Source organism: Pomacea canaliculata, linkage group LG14 (genome assembly GCF_003073045.1).
Source record: "Pomacea canaliculata isolate SZHN2017 linkage group LG14, ASM307304v1, whole genome shotgun sequence".
Classification (NCBI taxonomy): domain Eukaryota; kingdom Metazoa; phylum Mollusca; class Gastropoda; order Architaenioglossa; family Ampullariidae; genus Pomacea; species Pomacea canaliculata.
The window spans coordinates 3,115,568-3,133,299 of record NC_037603.1 but is presented as its reverse complement, the minus strand read 5'-3'; the positions used below and the strand labels follow the sequence as shown (position 1 = coordinate 3,133,299).

At 35.9% G+C, this 17,732-nt stretch overlaps 2 protein-coding genes across 3 annotated transcripts; one reads left to right on the top strand and one right to left on the bottom strand.

Annotated features, from left to right (window-relative positions):
- Positions 1 to 504: 504 nt before the first annotated feature.
- Positions 505 to 3,163, bottom strand: LOC112555437 (WD repeat-containing protein 53-like). Its single transcript, XM_025223843.1, has 2 exons — positions 3,022 to 3,163; positions 505 to 2,597 (listed from the first exon to the last, which is right to left on the bottom strand). The coding sequence occupies exon 2, from the start codon at positions 2,589 to 2,591 to the stop codon at positions 1,572 to 1,574; it is 1,020 nt and encodes a 339-aa protein (XP_025079628.1). The 5' UTR covers positions 2,592 to 2,597; positions 3,022 to 3,163; the 3' UTR covers positions 505 to 1,571.
- LOC112555438 (AMME syndrome candidate gene 1 protein-like) lies at positions 3,128 to 17,695 on the top strand. 2 transcript variants are annotated; one of them, XR_003097500.1, is made up of 6 exons: positions 3,128 to 3,384; positions 4,804 to 4,914; positions 5,744 to 5,858; positions 6,859 to 6,949; positions 7,596 to 9,892; positions 9,966 to 17,695. XR_003097500.1 is itself a non-coding variant. In XM_025223844.1 (5 exons), the coding sequence occupies exons 1-5, from the start codon at positions 3,170 to 3,172 to the stop codon at positions 7,760 to 7,762; spliced, it is 699 nt and encodes a 232-aa protein (XP_025079629.1). In that variant the 5' UTR covers positions 3,128 to 3,169; the 3' UTR covers positions 7,763 to 9,918. The 2 variants fall into 2 exon arrangements, 1 of the variants encoding a protein (XP_025079629.1); XM_025223844.1 differs by lacking the exon at positions 9,966 to 17,695 and having other exon boundaries at positions 7,596 to 9,918.
- Positions 17,696 to 17,732: the final 37 nt, after the last annotated feature.

Sequence of the window (17,732 nt, the reverse complement as noted above, 5' to 3'; positions counted from 1 at the left end):
TTCAGACTGAGTACTGGATACAGATGGAAATGGTAATTCATTAAAAACACATGTTGAAGAAAAACTTAGGAAAGGCACTAAATTTATGCAAGCAAAACTTGGATGGACCATAGCCAATTTAAGTTTGCATCTCTGTCAGTAGGTAGCTGGGAGTCTGTTGCTATCAAACATAGTATATGAAATCGGCCAATTCTGGGAACTCTCAGCATTAAAAGAGGAGTGGACAATGGAATCCGAACTCCCGTCATCAAAGCAGGCTTATGATAAACAAAGCCATGTTTTGCATAAGCTGAAAGATCATCATCAAATCTCATGAAAATGATTAGTGGGATGTTTTTCTTACAAAAGGAGTTAATGGCCAAAAAGTCTCTCAAAGAATTTTTTAAATAGTGGGAAAATGCAATGAAATACAACCATGTAGTCAGACACAGGCAAGTGTGAGCACTGACTATACAGCAGTTTCACAAAAAAGTGGTAAAAACCATATAAAAACAAATTTTTAAAAAAAATAACAAACTACTTCACTGGTTGTTTAAGCTTCCATTGCAGAATGGCCCTTTAGCACATGCCCTAATCAGGCGATCTTATCCTTCAAAACATTATTATTCAAATCTTCTAGCAAGATTAGTACATGTCGCTGAACTTGGACCCTCAACTCTCTGTACATGTCATTTGTTCATAAAAATCTCCCTTCCACACAAAGATTTAGAGCTAACTAGAAAACATGTCATACAAACAAGTTTCCTTTTTCAAAAGCTCAGTTAAAAATACTCCTAACACTGTGTAGCAGTGTCTAACACTGTAACACTATATCTATACACATTCCCAAATGTCACAAAAATATCCACCATGTTAGAACCAAAAGAAAAAAGGGTCCTAGTAAAAGTCCGTGTTATCACTCTTAACAGTTTTTAATACTGACTATTGAATATGAAAAATGATACTCTTTCATACAATAACTAATAATAACTGAATCTTTAGAGTGTATTTTACCATATGGAAGCAAACTCAATGACCTGCTAACAAAAGATTATAAACTGACAGCCATACAACTGAGGAACACAATCATCAGTAAACAGATGAAACCATGACAAACATCAAAATGCATGAACATAGATCAAGAACTGAGGAGTGAGCCAAATATTATTAAGATATTTCTTAAAAGGTAGGTTTTGAGGCTAGACTTAAAAACTTTGTACATGCAGTCCAAAGAGAAAGGGGCAGAGAATTCTATAAAAAAATTAATTTCTCTTGTATGATGCCGGGCACATAAACGAGGGCAAATTAAACAAGAGACCGACTTAAGATTCTTGATGGTCTGGGAAAGACATGTTGTAGAAAGTAGTAGTAGAGGATGGTATACATTTCACTTTATTTGTAGAGGCTATTGGAATTACTTCTGCTTTGCCATCATTCATTTATAGTTTGTTGGTGGACATCCTTATGTTGGTTTCTTGAGGACTGATTATACAAGATCAGTTAAAGACACTGGCAAAATTCATACAGTTAGATACAGCATAAGTGTATCTGGTGGTTGCAGTTTTTGTAGCTATATTTGTCCAATGATAAAACTAAAGTGGCTGGATAGTAATCTCACAAGTCTGATCAGCAATTGCAGCAAAGAGGTGACCACTACGAACAAATGGAATCAGCCAGTTCACCTTATGTGGATGAGCAATAATTTTAACTCTGCACAGGACTGTAATAATTTCATTCCGTTTGTCCTCGGGAGAACAATCCCCATTCATTACTAAATTTTCGTGTTCTTGATACTGCTCTGCTTTACTAAGATCCCAAACAATCACTCGATAGTCATTTCCTCCTGAGATAAGAGTGTTGTCCCCATGAAAATGCACTTGTGATACACCTTGTTCATGTGCATGGAGAGAAAACTTTTCTTTCAGATGTCTGCTGCTGCCATCAAATACAGCAATGAGTCCATTTTCCAATGCACAGGCATATAGAGATCCACTTTCATTCTTTCCTATATGATGAACAAAAGGTGGGTTCACCATGTACAAGGAGGCATCATTACTTGTGCTGTGCAGTTCCTGCATATTAAACTTGTTTAGACACTTAAGAGTGGAAAAGTTCCAGTGAATAAGGCGGCAATCTAGCCCGCCACTGATAATTTCCCAGGGATGGTTAGACCTAAAAGAAATTGTAGAACAAATGTTTGTGTGTTTAAATCGCAGCGTCTTAAAGACCTTTTTATCTCCTATGCTGAAGATTTTTATCTCACCAGAGTCATCACAGGCTGCAAGAAACTGCTCCTTATCATCCAGCTGCACCTGATTCACTTCATCCTGATTACCCTGGAACACATACACTAGTTCCAAGGTCTGGCTAACATCAAACATTAGAATCTCCAACCCAAATGCTGCATACAGGATTGAGTGTTTCTCTTTAGAAAACAATACTGAGGTGCAGTCAGCACCAGGACGTGAATACTTATGTAACAACTCTCCAGTGTCTGACCAGATGCACAGTTCGCCAAGCTCCCCTCCAGATGCTATTGTGCCGGTTGTCTGGTTTACCGCAACACACAGCACAGAACTTTGGTGACCCCCTGTCCACTTCACTGTTGCCATAGTAGCCTAAAAAGTAAACACAAAAATCATAGATTTTTATTTTAACTTGAAAATGACTTAAATGTGCTGATTTTTTATTTTAATATCTGTAGCAGTTTAACTTGTAATTTTTAATTTTGTAAAAGTATTCATCATTCAGCAAGTGTTCACACCGTTATGTAACCCAACCCCCTCCACCACCACCCACACACACACACACAAAGAGAAAGAATGAGTGAGAAATGAATTAAAACCTGCCAGTAACTTCCTACTCTGTTGTACAGTTTCTGATTCATGGAAAAATCCAGTGATGATTCTGCGCACAACACTGATAATGCGTCCATATGACTTAACAAAAAAAAAAATGTGATGCACGAATGTAAAGCAGAGCGAATGAGCATTCAGTTTAGTCTGGAATACACAATATTCTTTGCCAAAAACATGCGTTTACCTGTTAAAACCGTCTCACTGTACCCTAAATGTTCGATCTCCTGCCCGGTGGCCAGCACACAACACTCTTCTCTGTACTGCGGTTGTTTCCCTTTCGTTTCATCCAATCACGCGAGACTTTGTCGTGAAGTGCGGGGGGCACTTGAAAAATGGCTGCTAGCTGTTGTGGTGTGAAGAAACAAAAGCTAAACAACTCTCTGCCGTCGATATGTTGCAACGGATCTGCGGTTCATCCAAACTTTCACAAGAATTCCTATTCTGTGGCTTTACCTGATATGTGTTTCTTTTGTTTTGACGTCCTTCATAGCCATTTGTTTAACTATGAACTGGGGAAGGCAGCACCTCGATTCACCAATGAACCATAGTGAGTATGGTCCAATGGCCTCAACTTTGGATTTATTAATGTGACCTACGTTTGATATTCGTAAATTTCGCTTCATTTCGCAAACTATAAATATTGTTTTCGGGTGCCTTGACTTCGTTATGATTTAATGTGTCTCAGAATAAAGTATTTGTAGAAATATTATTTAAAGTTGTGTGATTTGTTTCTGTGTCAGGTTCGTCCATTTTCTTTTTTTGGGGGTGTTTGTATCAATGTTTACATATTACCATGTAAGGTGGGGCTGGTTAGTTTTGAGTTAGTCTCCATGGATTTTTAAGCCACGCTTCATATCAAGAAAACATAATTTACGACAAAAAAAGCGTAGAGAAAATATGTTTATCTCCGTTCATCGTTTTCATTTTAAAGATGTTCTACTGAGTTAACAATTGTGAGCAGATCTTGCTTCCTTGCCAGAGGCTTTTCGTTCACGTTGACATCATAAGCCACTGATCGCCTATGCTGTTGACCACTTGTTGGTAAACAGCCTAGGATGTGAACCCTTTAGTATCATAATTAAAACGCATGTGTTTCGTCACCAGACACAATTTGATTCAAACCGGATTGCGTCCTCACTACATTGTTCCTGTTCGCCTGTCACTTGGAAAAATACTATTATGAGTGCTGTGTTGTCGTCCCCCTTTGTCTGCTAAATATAGACAAAGCCCTGATTAGGTCATAAAAAAAACACCTCTACGCATTTAAAGTCCACAAACCACTTTTAAATACTGGCCATTCATTTTGTACCTAGGTTCTTGTTTTCCACATTACTGAAATATCTTTTTAATATCTACTATATATCATTATAGAGGTTTTGAATTACAGAATCAACTGCTTGCAGTCCTATTTCTTTAACTTATAGAACACATAAAAGTTCTTTAACATATTCATTTGCTAGGAGGAATATTTCACTATTATTTACAACTTTGTACAGATAATAAGAAACTGTAAAGATATACTATTAGTATTAAAGGGGTAGATACAAGCGTAGAAAGTTATAAACATAGGTCCTGTGGCTGTTTTATTTTATTATTATTTTGCAGCTGGTTACATATTCAGAGCAACTGAACTAAACTGCCTCTTAAGAAGACTTAGATAAGTATTTTTAGAAGTGTGAAAGGTAGGAGATCTTGAAGCCATAATATGAAGGTAGCATAACATTCTCAAGACAAAATGTCGGTGATTGGGTATTGGTTATCCGCAACTGAATGGCTTTTAGATAAATGACCTTTAAAGGTTTTTAATTTTATTTTGTATTTATATTTCCTCATATTTGTTGAGTCTGTGCTAAAATATTTTTGGAAGTGGAAAAAGGAGATGTAAAAAGTAATTTAAAAAATATTTAAGTAGTTTCAGTTTTGGATTACGACTTTACACAAAACGAAATTATCCATATTTTTGCAGTCCCCTCTTTGTGACATGGAAAATGGGTAGGGATCGACGTCTTCGTGGATGCATTGGCACTTTCTCACCCACTAACCTTCACAATGGCCTCAGGGAGTATGCTGTCACCAGGTGATACAGCTTTGGATTTGTTGTTGCTATCATTATGGACCACTATTACATTTTTTGCTTAAGTTTTTAGCTTTAAAGAATTGTTCCACAGAAACACAAGTTATGCAAACATTGTGTTTGCTGCCAAATTATGGCATGAAAACCTGCAACTGCAAGTATTCCTTTTGTAATGGCAGCTACATTTAAAATTTGTCCTGAATCTGTTCAGCAGCAGATGTCTCTTCCCTGAGGCCAGGATTTACTGAAAAAGAACACTAGAAAGAACAGGCAGAGGTGTGGTGTGATGGGAAAGTTGGGAGGGAAGAACTTGACAAGGCCCGAAACATCTGACTGGAAATTCATGCTGCCTTCAAATAGACTTGGAAAGCCATGATATTGTAATGTGCATAGCTGGGGACATCAATGTACCCAAACATCCAAGCCATTAAGATTCATCACCTTTTTTTCTGCCGACAGCTGGAATCTCAGAAGTTCTGCTTGTCCAGAAAAAAAACCAATGTGGGCATCAACTGCTTGCTACCAAAGATTCAAATTGCTGTGATTGCTCAAGGCTTGAAAAATTAAAATATATGTTGACACTCTTTGCATGAATGCTATAGCAATTGCATCTTTTTGTACCTCCTACTAGCCCCTTTTTTTTTTTTTTTTTTTTTAGGTCAGCATACTTCAAGTCTTTTGTGTTACAGATTTAAAGTAGTGGACTTTTTTTTAACAATATGCAGAAGTGGATGAAATTTCTTCCTCCTCATTCATCTTTTTTTTTTACCACTTTTTTCTGTACCCTGTCTTGTGAAATTTGGGATTTTGTGTAAATACTTCTGGGTTGCAGTGCAATGAAAGACAGCCGTTTTGATCCCATCACGAAAGAGGAATTCTCTAAGCTTCATTGTTCCGTATCGATCCTCACCCATTTTGAAGAGGCTCGCGACTATCTTGATTGGGAGGTAGACATTTTGAACAAAACTTTCGTCTTCTAAAACCCTCTCTTTTTTGTACTTTTGTTTTACAAAGTGACAGTTATAATTTGTTTTCAGATGTCACAGATGTAACCAAAGTATCTGTTGAGTTATCTTAACAGTTTTGTGATTGAATCAAGTCTAGTCCACTCAGAGCTGTATGTGTGGTGTTAGTAAGCACTGGTAAGTAAAGGACAGAATGGAGAGGTGCATGCTGAAGATTCTATTGAAGTTGAAGCTATATAAATTTACAATGTACTGAACCACTAATACATCACTTGAATCTTGTGTAGTAAGTAGTTTGTAGCTAGAACCAGATACATCATAATCATCCTCATCATTAATAGAATGCAAAAATGTGATGCATCATTTCACCGCTCTGTCACAAGAACATATATTGTTCGTATGCTGTGGAAATAACACCAACATGTTAGGCATGTTTAGTTGGTCTCCATTTAAAAAATCAGTATGTAACAATATCCCTAATCCTTGGATAACTGGCCCCCAAAATCATTGCTTTTTCATACTAACAAGCATTACTTAGCATGGATCAGGGCTGCGATGTAAGTAAGTGAAATTATTTTTTAAATTATGCCATTATCTCAGATAAGTATAGTCTTTATAATTTAACTGAGAAACAATATTTTTCTTCTGCTTGTATATTTTCATATTTATTTTCACCAGACCTGTCACATCTAGCTACTTAGTATCCATTTATATCTTGAGACTGGTAACAATAAGAATTCTTATATTGCACAAAGTTCTAGCTACAAGTTACTCACCATGCATAGCACACACAACTTTTTGTGCATATGCAAAAGAGACAATTCAGTACTTCCAGAAAAAGATTCATCTAAAAATGAATCAGTGAGCTGAAGAACTTCTTTGGAAGGAGTGTGAATTTTATGCGTGCAGTACTAGTTGTTTGATGTTTCTTTGGAAGGACTGGGAATTTTACGCGTGCAACACAACTTGTTTGATGTTTCAGGTTGGAGGTAATGGAATCCGCATTGAATTTGTGAATGAGAAGGGACATAAAAAGACAGCTACCTATCTTCCAGAGGTGGCCACAGAGCAGGGTTCGTTAAATTTATCATCATTGCCAGCATTGCTTTCCAGAATCACGTTCAATTTGATAATAAGCTGTTAACCCTCTCAGCATTGCATAAAACTATAAGTATTACACAGACCGGCTAATAACTGAAGACTGTGAAGAGGACATTGGGTGAAGTTTGTATTTTTACTGTTGCTGCTCATAGGTAAACATTTGACCAAGAAACCTATATATTTTTGGGAATGGAGAAAGTTTGAACTTTGCAATAAAAGTAATGAAAATCCCTTCCCCGTGCTTCCTCGGCAAAGCCACTTTGTTGTGGCCTATCATGCCTTAAAGGGTTAAAATCTGAGAATTGGATATGGTTTATTGTGACTACTGCTTCATCAATTGTACTTAAGGTTTTCCACAGAAAATATGGAGTGGTAGATTTTTGTCTTTCTGATCTGTGTTATCTCATACCTTACTCTTTGACATCACCTTTTCTCAGAATTTTCATTTTTTAGACTGAGAATATGGTGATAGGTATTCTAATTTTTGTTATGGAATGTTGATCAGGTTTCTTCCATTTTATCCCTCCACTTATTTGCTGGATAATTTTGTTCATTTGTTGTTGTTTTTATTTCTATTTAAACTACCTCTTCATTATTCTGTAAGTTTGCTACTTTCAGGATGGGACCGAATACAGACCATTGACTCTTTGCTAAGAAAGGGAGGCTTTAAGGGACCAATCACACCAGAGGTGCGGAAGGCTATACGACTGACTCGCTACCGTAGTGAAAAGATCACGGTCAGCTATAGTGACTACGTAGCACAGAAGACCAATGGACATGCATGATGATTGTTAAACGCAGTCTTTTCCTGGGCAGCAGGCTTTTTTTTTAATATGCCACGGATTATGTAAGTTTAGTGTATGATTGTGAAATGTGTCACCAGCAAATGCCATCCAAAGGTTTTACTGATTCCTTCACCATCACCATCATGACGTCTATCTGCTTGCTTTACGCCTTACTACAACATAATTTTGCACCATGTTTGAGATGAAGATCATTTTGGTTGATTAAATGGAGACTGAGCTTATTTGTACAGGTACCAGGATAATGGAAGTTCTGAGAAAATCTACAGAAGAGTCTCCATTTCATGAAAAATCTGTGAATGTCTTGAAAAAAAATCCAAAATTTTGATGGTAGTGAAGCATTACATTTGTGGTTGTAAGAAGTAAATGTAAATTTTTTTTAAATCACAAGTTAAGATAGTTATTAGCATTTTATAAATATTTCCATGGTGGATCTTTGGACTCCCATTCATGGAGATAATTTTCCACAGATCTCTGTCATGATTTTTGCCATTTGTCACTGCAATCTTATATTGCAATCTTTCTATTTAAGAGTCACATATGGACACATGAAATGGTAAGAATTTTTTATTTCATGTTTTTTTTATTTTTAAAAAGCATATGGGGGGAGGCCTGACAGAAGCTCTGTACTCCAGAGCAGAATGCTGCCTTTTTGAAGCTTGCACAGTAAAACCTCCTTTTTAAGACTCACTAAAACCACCAAAATTGGGTCGTAACTTAGAGGGGTCACAGTAGGGAGATCAACCAGGCTGCTTAAGTTAATTGAGAAACAGTGCCCTTGAAAACCATGTCTTACTGTGTTGTTGGTTTTTTTTTGTTGTTGTTTTTTGTCATTTTTGCGTTCACTTGGTCATGCTTATTTTGCCATTCTTAGACTGTACTGGAGATTTCTTAGGGGAACTAACTCTGCAGGTAAGAGAAATTAATACATATTACCCTAGCAGACAAAGATGCTCTCTTAAAAATGCACTATTTATATTTTTGATCATGATTTCTTAAAAAATTCACAGTAAAGCGTAGTCACAATAATTTTATTTTTATAGACACATGGCATCTAGATTGTTAATGAAGCACAATTGACTCATGTGTTGGTTAAGAGACTACAATAACTAGGCTGGGAGACTGGAGAGGCAGTCATTTCAACCCAAAACTTCAGCTATATCGACCTAAGTCAAATCGACTCCGTCAAAACCATATTGTCCTGTTAAATCACATCATCATAACACTGAAAGTCACATCGACCAGGCACCTAGGCCACCTGACTGTCTGCATATGCATTTAATAAGAATCTTCAGAAAGAATAATGATGACAAAGGCATTTCAAAAAAATGGATCTAAGAGGAAATGGTGTTTAGGTGTCATTGTGAGATTTTAACTAAACATTGGAGATACATTTAATAAGAAACCTGCAAACTAAAGAATATATAATGAATACAAAGGCTTTAAAAAACGATTTAAAAGAAAATTGTGGTATGTGCCATTGATTTGTGATTTGATTTCTGAATGTGTATTGCAGGACAGTCATTTTGTTAAGTATGGTGGTAGCTGAACTTGTTCAAATAACATATGGCTTTGTTGATAAAATGTGGCATTAATAGCTACTCATGTCATTGGAGATCAATTCGTCTTTTGAGTCTGGATGGATTCGACTTTCGGTGTTGGGACGATATGGTAGCTATGACTGAAGCGATATGGTTTAGGTTGAAATGACCGGTAATCCAATGAATAATCAGTCTCTTTCAAACTGTACTTATTTTTGCTAATATCTGCAGAAAATCTTAATACAGGGTTAGCGGCTGGCCAGAAGAATCTATTTTAAAATGTGCCTAATTTGTTTTCAAAGTGTAACTTTTGCAGGAAAGTCTTAACAGATTACCGACTGTCAGTTTAAGGAGTTACTAGATGATGTTTATATAGCAAAATACGTCCGTGAAAATTTTTTGGGTCTTGACTAGGAGGGAGTTGTAATCAGGAAGGTTTTAATAAAGAGGTTTTACTGTACCTGATTTATCAGGAAGAGGTAGAAGGCAGCAAAATGATAGCTTAAAGATCTACTTTCCATATGCCATACCTTTCACGTGGTGAATCACTTACAGTTTACTGCCCTTACAGGTTCTTGGCTACGAGACCCTTTAATGCCATACCTTTCACGTGGTGAATCACTTACAGTTTACTGCCCTTACAGGTTCTTGGCTACGAGACCCTTTAAAAGGAGGATGCGATTTCATTTTTGTACTTTCTGCAGTTTGACAAATGCATGCAGAATGTGTGTGGGCAAAATCTGTCCTTAAAACTTTTGTCACTCTTGTCCTGTTTTTATCCTGTAATCAGGGGTCAGGTATGTAGGAGTTACTTGTTTGTAAATGTAATGGATTCTTTGTCAGATTTCTATTAATTTTCATATCTGATCTGTTTCCTTCACTTAAGTCTGTTACATTTGATGTTTCATTTCAATTAATAGTGTGCATGTGTTATGTATACCTGCATATGCCTACACATTTGCAACTGTCCATTTTAACCACATCCTCATGCATTTGAAAAAATTAGGCTTTATATTGTTTGTGACTGTTTGATGACTTCAGGAACTTTTGTGGTGTAAGTGAATATACCTACCACCAACCCTTTTACCCCAACGCCACCCCACCATTTCTAAATTTAAACACAATACTTTCAAAAGGAGAATATAAGATGGCTCACATCATGTAAGGCTTTGAGAAACAAGCAGTTCACTCTATTGATGATATTTTATAACCTCCCCTAAGGCTTTTTTGAGAAAATACTGAGATTCTTTAAACGTTTTTCAAGGAAATAAAATTGATAATAGGTTTGAATTCAAAAGAAGGTTAGTTTTAAAAAGCTTTACTGGTGACTAGGTTAAAGGTCATATGACTCCTTTTTAACACCTTAAATGCAGATTTACAAAAAGAAAAGAGGGTTCCAATAAATATTAAAAAAAAAGCTGTGGATCATGTTCAGAAGCTGTCATGACCAGTTTGGTGAGCAACTTTGTGTGTGTCTCACAAACAAAGTACAGAAAATGTCAGCTGCTGAAAGTATAAGGTAGTGTATAGAACATTATTGTCATATTGCTGAAGGCAGATGACCTCAGCTTTATTTCATAAATCATCAAAAATGCAATATTATTAGTATGCTACCCCAAACTCATTCCAAATATGAGGTGAAGTAAGAAATACCCTAGAAAAACAAAGATTTCTGATCAAAGCCCAAGACTTAAATAAAAAACAGAGTTACATGAGTAGGAAAATAGTTATGAAACCAGTCAGCTTATTTTTTTCTATTTTCATAAATTCAAAGTATGGCAGAAGTATTTATTGATATCAATATGTGTATACGTGTGTGTGATAGTGAAAAATGGCTGAATTCTTTCATGAAGACTTGCAAGAACATTAAACACTAAACAGTAGTATACAATGAAACTATATCTGAATATCTTAATGAACTGTAGTACTGGCAAAGAAATGAAGGAATGACATACAGTCACAGCAATAATGTTACATATCCATAAACCCCTAAAAAATAAATAATAGAAATCCACAAACACAAAATAAGAGATGCCACACATTTACTTAAAAGGAAAGGTTGAACAACTGTGCTGATAGAATGGAATGTTAAATGTTGGTGTGCCAGTATACTATAAGAGGTGGGTTTTTTTTTTTTTTTTTTTGTAACCTGTTACTGAAACTTGGAACAATGCTTTATGATGATAAAGTCAATAGCAGCCAGTTGTATGATCTTGAAGGATTTTGGTGGGTAGTATGAAAAGATATTTTTTATTGAAAAGCTTAGGATTGTTTCTATCTTTGCTACCATCATTGTTACGAGAAATACCTCGGACCATCAGTGATACAAGAAGGTCAAAGCCAGCTGAATTCATGTGATTTTAAGATGTCTAAAATTGTTTGTTTATAATGTTTTAAGTCTGGTCTTGGATGTATTTGCATGCATACTTTGATGTGTTTGCGCCACCTGGGGAAGTCTGGTGCCGCAGCAGTTAGCACCTGTCGCCATTACAGTAAAGATTGACTGTCCTGGGTTCAGCTTTCATCGCGGACACGCTGTTCTTTCTCTGCATTTAGCATATTTTTACAGGGCTGGCTGCCTTGCCGTGATATAGCCTTAATGGCTGGCTCAGTGTAAAACACCAATCTTCCCGCATGAGGACCTGAACATAGTTGGTAGATGCTAGGAGTTGCTGTGGCATAATTTATGGAGTCAGTGAGTTTCAGTTTGCTGATACAAGCACTATAAGAATTAGAACAGAGTTTTGTGTAGGCAAAGAGCTTAGTGGTTGCTCATGCACCTTTTAAAATTGAAATTATCCTATAACATAATGGGAGATATTGAAACAAAACAAAATTCGTGGGGTGAGTAATGGCATATGTCTGTTACATCGTGACACGCTGATATTACATTTTACTTTTCTATGCTGCCAGTGTTCATTTTTGCATTCATGTCCCTCAAAAAGTAGTCTTCAACTATGGAAAAAATTGGTACATTTAGATGTTTGACCACAGTGATGTTTTCCTGAGCAAAGATTGGATTTCTCCATTGCACACACATTTGATGTGATAAGCCATTCTGTGTTGTAGATTTTTTTTAAATGTATGGTTTTTTTTAAAAACGTTTTTAAATGGATGTGTGTATGTGGGATAAATGTATAGCCTTGTGGTCATTGCCATATGATGCAGTCCTGGCAGCACACTTGAAGGCAACTTTTTTTGATGCTGTAAAATGTGTCACATATCAGTCATTTGTTTTGAACAATCCAATATTGTCGACATGAGCTTGTTGCTGTCTTAAACTTTGGATAATATGGTTCATTTAGAGGTTGGGAGTGGTGGAATGGGGAGAGAAGATGGACATGTGGAGACAACATTGTTACAAAATGGAAGCTCGAGAAACCCACTGAAGTATTTAGTTAGATCTCTTGACTGAAGACAAGGAAAAGAATGGTTTTAGACAAGGAAAGGGTAACATGGTATACTTGTTTTGAAATCACTCTCTAATTGAAGTGCATGCTGCAAAACGTAAATTTACAATGGGACCACATATGTGTGATATAGGCTATGCAATATCTTTTTAAGTTAATAGAAGGCTGCTGCCTGTCGAACTGCTACAGCTGCTAGGTCACGCTAACAAATACATTCTGCATCATTTTTTTAATGGCTTTGTTATGAGATAAAATTCTAAAGAGAGACTCAAACTAGGCTTTTAGTGTAATAACTGACAAGGAACAAAATTCCTGTTATAAAATAACTGTTGACTGATTGGAACACAAACTTGTTCATGTCAGGTTTAGGATGTTTTTTTTTTAAAATTAGGTACATCTGACCTCTATGACTACAGCTTGCTTAATCTTCATAGGTAAATCATTCCAGGTTGTGCTGTACTAAGTTGGCTTGTCTTTAAAAGAAAATCTCTTAAAGAAAAATTGCTGTACAAAAGCAGTTACTAATCGTAGTATTTTTCACCAAATGCTGGACACATTTTTTCCCTGTGAACAATGTCTATGCTTGAGAAAGTCTTTGTCACAAAGTTTTTAAGATCTTAAACATTTTTTGTCTTGAGAGGTTGTGGCCTATAGAGCTGTGCATCCACATTGTAATCATTTTAGTGATAATTTAAGCATAAGCCATTACTGCAGCACAAAAAGATCTGTGTGGTAAAATACCTGTGGTCCCGACAAACTGCTGTGGATATTTTTGTGCATAGTTTCCTGTTTCTGTATGTTTGGTCATGGTTTTTCTCTGCTGCCCAGAGGGACTGCATTGTTACCTTTTTAGACATTTACTAAGTGTTAAAAGAGCTGTTTGATTGTAAATAAATGAGGTGTCTGGTAGGCCAACACGTTGCTTGTCTATTCTTCATCTTGTAGCCTTTTCACTCTCTTTCATTTAATAGATGTGTAATATACCCTTCAAATTTGTAGCGCTAGAGATAACTTTCCATGAATGTTCACTCTTTTGATGGTTCATTGGTTTTCATGGAAACAAATATTTCTAAATACTGTATTGATACAGACACTAAAAACAAAACAAATAAACAAAAATAGGAAATTGTTAGATTTCTCCTGTTCCATATGATAGCACCATTTTCTTTAGTGTGGTCGCAGTTTGGTATGGTTGCAAGTGAAAGGATGTTTTCACCTGAAAATTATTATGCTATATAAAAGAAAATTAAGATAAGAACAAAGTAAAAGAAAAATCCCTCTTTTAAAGTTAAATCTGTTCAGGCTTAATGCTTTGTAAAATTACACAAATAATTCCAGCCTGGTTCATGGTATATGAGGCCTTTTTCTTTTCTTTTTTTTTTTTTTTTTGCTTTTTCATTTCAAGTGCTAGATTCTTCCACATTATTTATGTCTTTGTGCTGTGTACTTGTGGAAGTAGAACAAACAAGGGTCTACATAATTTCACAATGCATGAAAATGTATCTCGAGTAATAGATATTTCACCATTTTTGCTTGAACATCATATGAAAAGTGCCTGAACTAGTTACAAATGAATGCTTCTGGTAACAGCGTTTTGGTAGGTGCTTAGGCATTTCAACAAACTAGAAATACTGCATCAGATTGTGCAGAAACATGACTTTCAAAACATTGACTTCTTTGTGTTTTGGAAATGTATAATGTATTCTGTGCACGCAAACTATCAAGTACTAGATTGATCATTATCAAGACAGTGATTCCATTAAGTCATGCATTCAAGCCACAAAGCCTGTTGACCTTATTTGGTGCTTACTATTTTGAGTTTGAAAACAAAACTTTTTACTACTCCATTTTGTTCTCCTTGCTTTAAATTTATTCTCTTACACATTTTTTACAAAGGCTTTAAATAAAATGAAAACTGTAAATTCTCTGCTTGCAAAAGCCATATATTACAAGTGTAAAAACACAGTTAAGGAGATTTTGTGAGGATGGAGTTTCAGGTGAAGATGGTAGATCATATATATTAAAAAATTCAAATGAGTATGTGTGTTATGAATAGTAGTGTTTTTTTATTGCAAAATAGTTGCAAGACATACCTCTGGACCTTTGCACTGTTGTTTGTTGGCTTCAAAGGTCCACTAATATTTGATTGTCTTAGCTCCAAAACAGCACATTTAGAAAGACTGACTCCCATTCATAATCTCAGGGTGATTTGCATCAGAGTAAAGTTTTTCTCACTTTTTTTTAATGTCAGCATATATATATTTTTCAGCTTTTATAATTGCTCAGTTAATTACAGCCTGTTTTCACATTTCCATATACATTCTAAGATGAACACTAAAATTATTCTAGAACCATTAAATTCTGTCATCTGTAACAGTTATTAGCATCATGAATATTTCATATTTTACATAGTGATGATAGACTTTGAACTTAACAACTGAAATCAGTACACACTGATTTTAGATTTTATACGTTAAACAATACCTTGTAACACCAATACTGAGCACATAACATTTTTAGTAGTGAAAAGACTAGTGAGAATAAATATATGCAATGTTTGCAGATACCCATTTCTCTTTTTCTGTGCTCTTTCTTTTTTTTTTTATCCTTGCAACACCAGAACTTGTTAACTAAACATCAGGATTTAACAGATACATTTTATGTTTGATTTTTGCACATATAGTTACTTGGTAATCCTATGGCATAATGGGTTATATATCAAAATTGCTTTTGCAAACAGATTCAAAGCAAACCAAAAAAACAAAATAAAGTCTGCTGCAATATGATATTACATATTAACTCTAGCCTTACATCCTATAGCATCATAAGGTGCACAACTATGGTCTTTATATGTTACCTGGGCAAAAAACAGACACATGACCATATGTGCTCAACCTGTAGTCATTGCAGGAGGCTGGGGGCAATCATCATCAGCCCTATTCCTTCCTTTAGTTGGTGATCTTCCCAAAAAAAAGTGGCTGGAAGTGGAGGCTAAGTCACAGTTGGCAGTCATCAGTCCTAAAGTGAGTTGCTCGTTTTAAAGCATATGAGAATTGTGTGATTTTTCCGTTATTTTGTTGCATTTTGCAAGAAACTGCTATGTGTTATGAGAAAACAAATGTAATCTCTGTTGTGGGGTTAGCTTGATGTTGCCACTTAGCTGGTACTGTTTCCAAGGACTATTCACCAGTTGTACACTTTATATCGCCGTACCTAATCTTTCATTTAATGGACTGATTTGTGGTGTATTTCAATGACATCAAGCTGTAATCTTTTGTTGTCTTATGAAAAGAATTGTTGATATTTGACTAGATTATTTTGTGTGTTTTGGAATTCAAAATTAATGTTGCAATCAGAGAAAGGTCTTTGTCAAACCATTATAAATATAGTCAATGTATATTGTACTGCAAATAAATGTATGGGCTGGTGTGAGTGACATACAGATTGTATCTATCCTTTGTAGAATTATTGTAGTCTTTGAATGAAATATACTAGTGTCTCAGTACCAAAGCTAAGAACATCGAGTGATGCATTACTGAATGTTAAGTGAATATTATTGTAAACAGTCTTTGGGTTATTTGAAGAGCAAGAGACTATGCTTCTTGTTGTGATCATAATTCTGTCATCTAACTGATGTGGTAGCAGTGTGGGAAAAAAAGCCATATGTCAAAAACAACAACAGGTTTTGAATGCATTCATGCTAGTGTATGTGTGCCAAAGAGACATTTTGAACTTGCAAAGAACAGGGGCATCAGAACTCAGATGTCATGCAAACATCGTGTGAATTGATCATAGAAACATTTTTTATGACAACATTGAGATATAAAGGGTTAGCAAAAAATGATAGAACGCTCACATAATACCTACCCAAAAATTAATGTGGCATGGGGACTGGTATGTTTGGCTGTGGAGCAGGTTGGTGATTCAAAACCTGTGACTGGAACACTGGCCTTGCCCACCCACCATTTTTCTTAAAATGTACCTGTCTTATCAGGGAAGGCAAAGGCAATGGAAAGAAAGGGTTAGGCTCTGCTTTTTTACCTACCTTCCCTAGACACAGCGAAACCAGCCACATTTGCTGCCCTTCCGACCACTAGGTTCTGCTACCTTTAACCTTTCACACAACATGGCACATATTCCTTTATTCCCAAATGCGCCAAAAACAACAGTTGCTGGTAGTCATGGTCATCGCTATGGTTCTTCTGTTGAGGACCAGTTGCTAAGGCCAAGATAACAATTTGGAAATAGTTCCAGACACAGGTGTTGGTGTACTGCAAGTTCTCACCCACCTTAAATATCACCATATACACAATTTTAAAAAAAAGGGTTACATATTCCTTTGCAAACAGCAGTATATGACCACAGAATACTTGCTTACATATGCATTTTACTAACAAAGTTTTGATATGGCAAGCAAAGTGCTCCTGGATGCTGGTGGCCTATGTCTCTGGGTTTACTTTTGGTAACCGGCGTGCATGACTTTGCCAGCTTTCAGATCATGAGAAACCCATTATGTTTGCAAAGTTGAGTAAGTATTGTGTGATAGTACTGACAGTATATATTAATGGGTCCACCAAAGTATTATGATGCCTAACCTGACCATACGATCACATTGTGGAGAAGTATTCCATCTGTCTGTCAAATGTCCATTTTGACAGCTTCAAAAATCACCATCGCAAGTTGAGCTCCCAAAACTTGAAAGTGCCCTTCAAGCTGTCATCATTCATTATGTTTATGAAATAGCATAGGATAATATCCCAACCCTTGATTGTTGTAAGGGAATTAAATCAGTGAAAAGGGGAGAAACAACAAACAAAATCATAATATTGCATCCTAATATCTGTACATGCAATGTGTATTTACACTGAGATTGTCATTTTTCTTTTATTTTGTCAACTTTTGAACCGTGTTTTGTTGTACTACATCAATTGATATAGTAGAGGCAATAAATATATTTCAGCTGAGTTTTTGAGTGTGCATTATTTTCACGGGTTGAAGGGA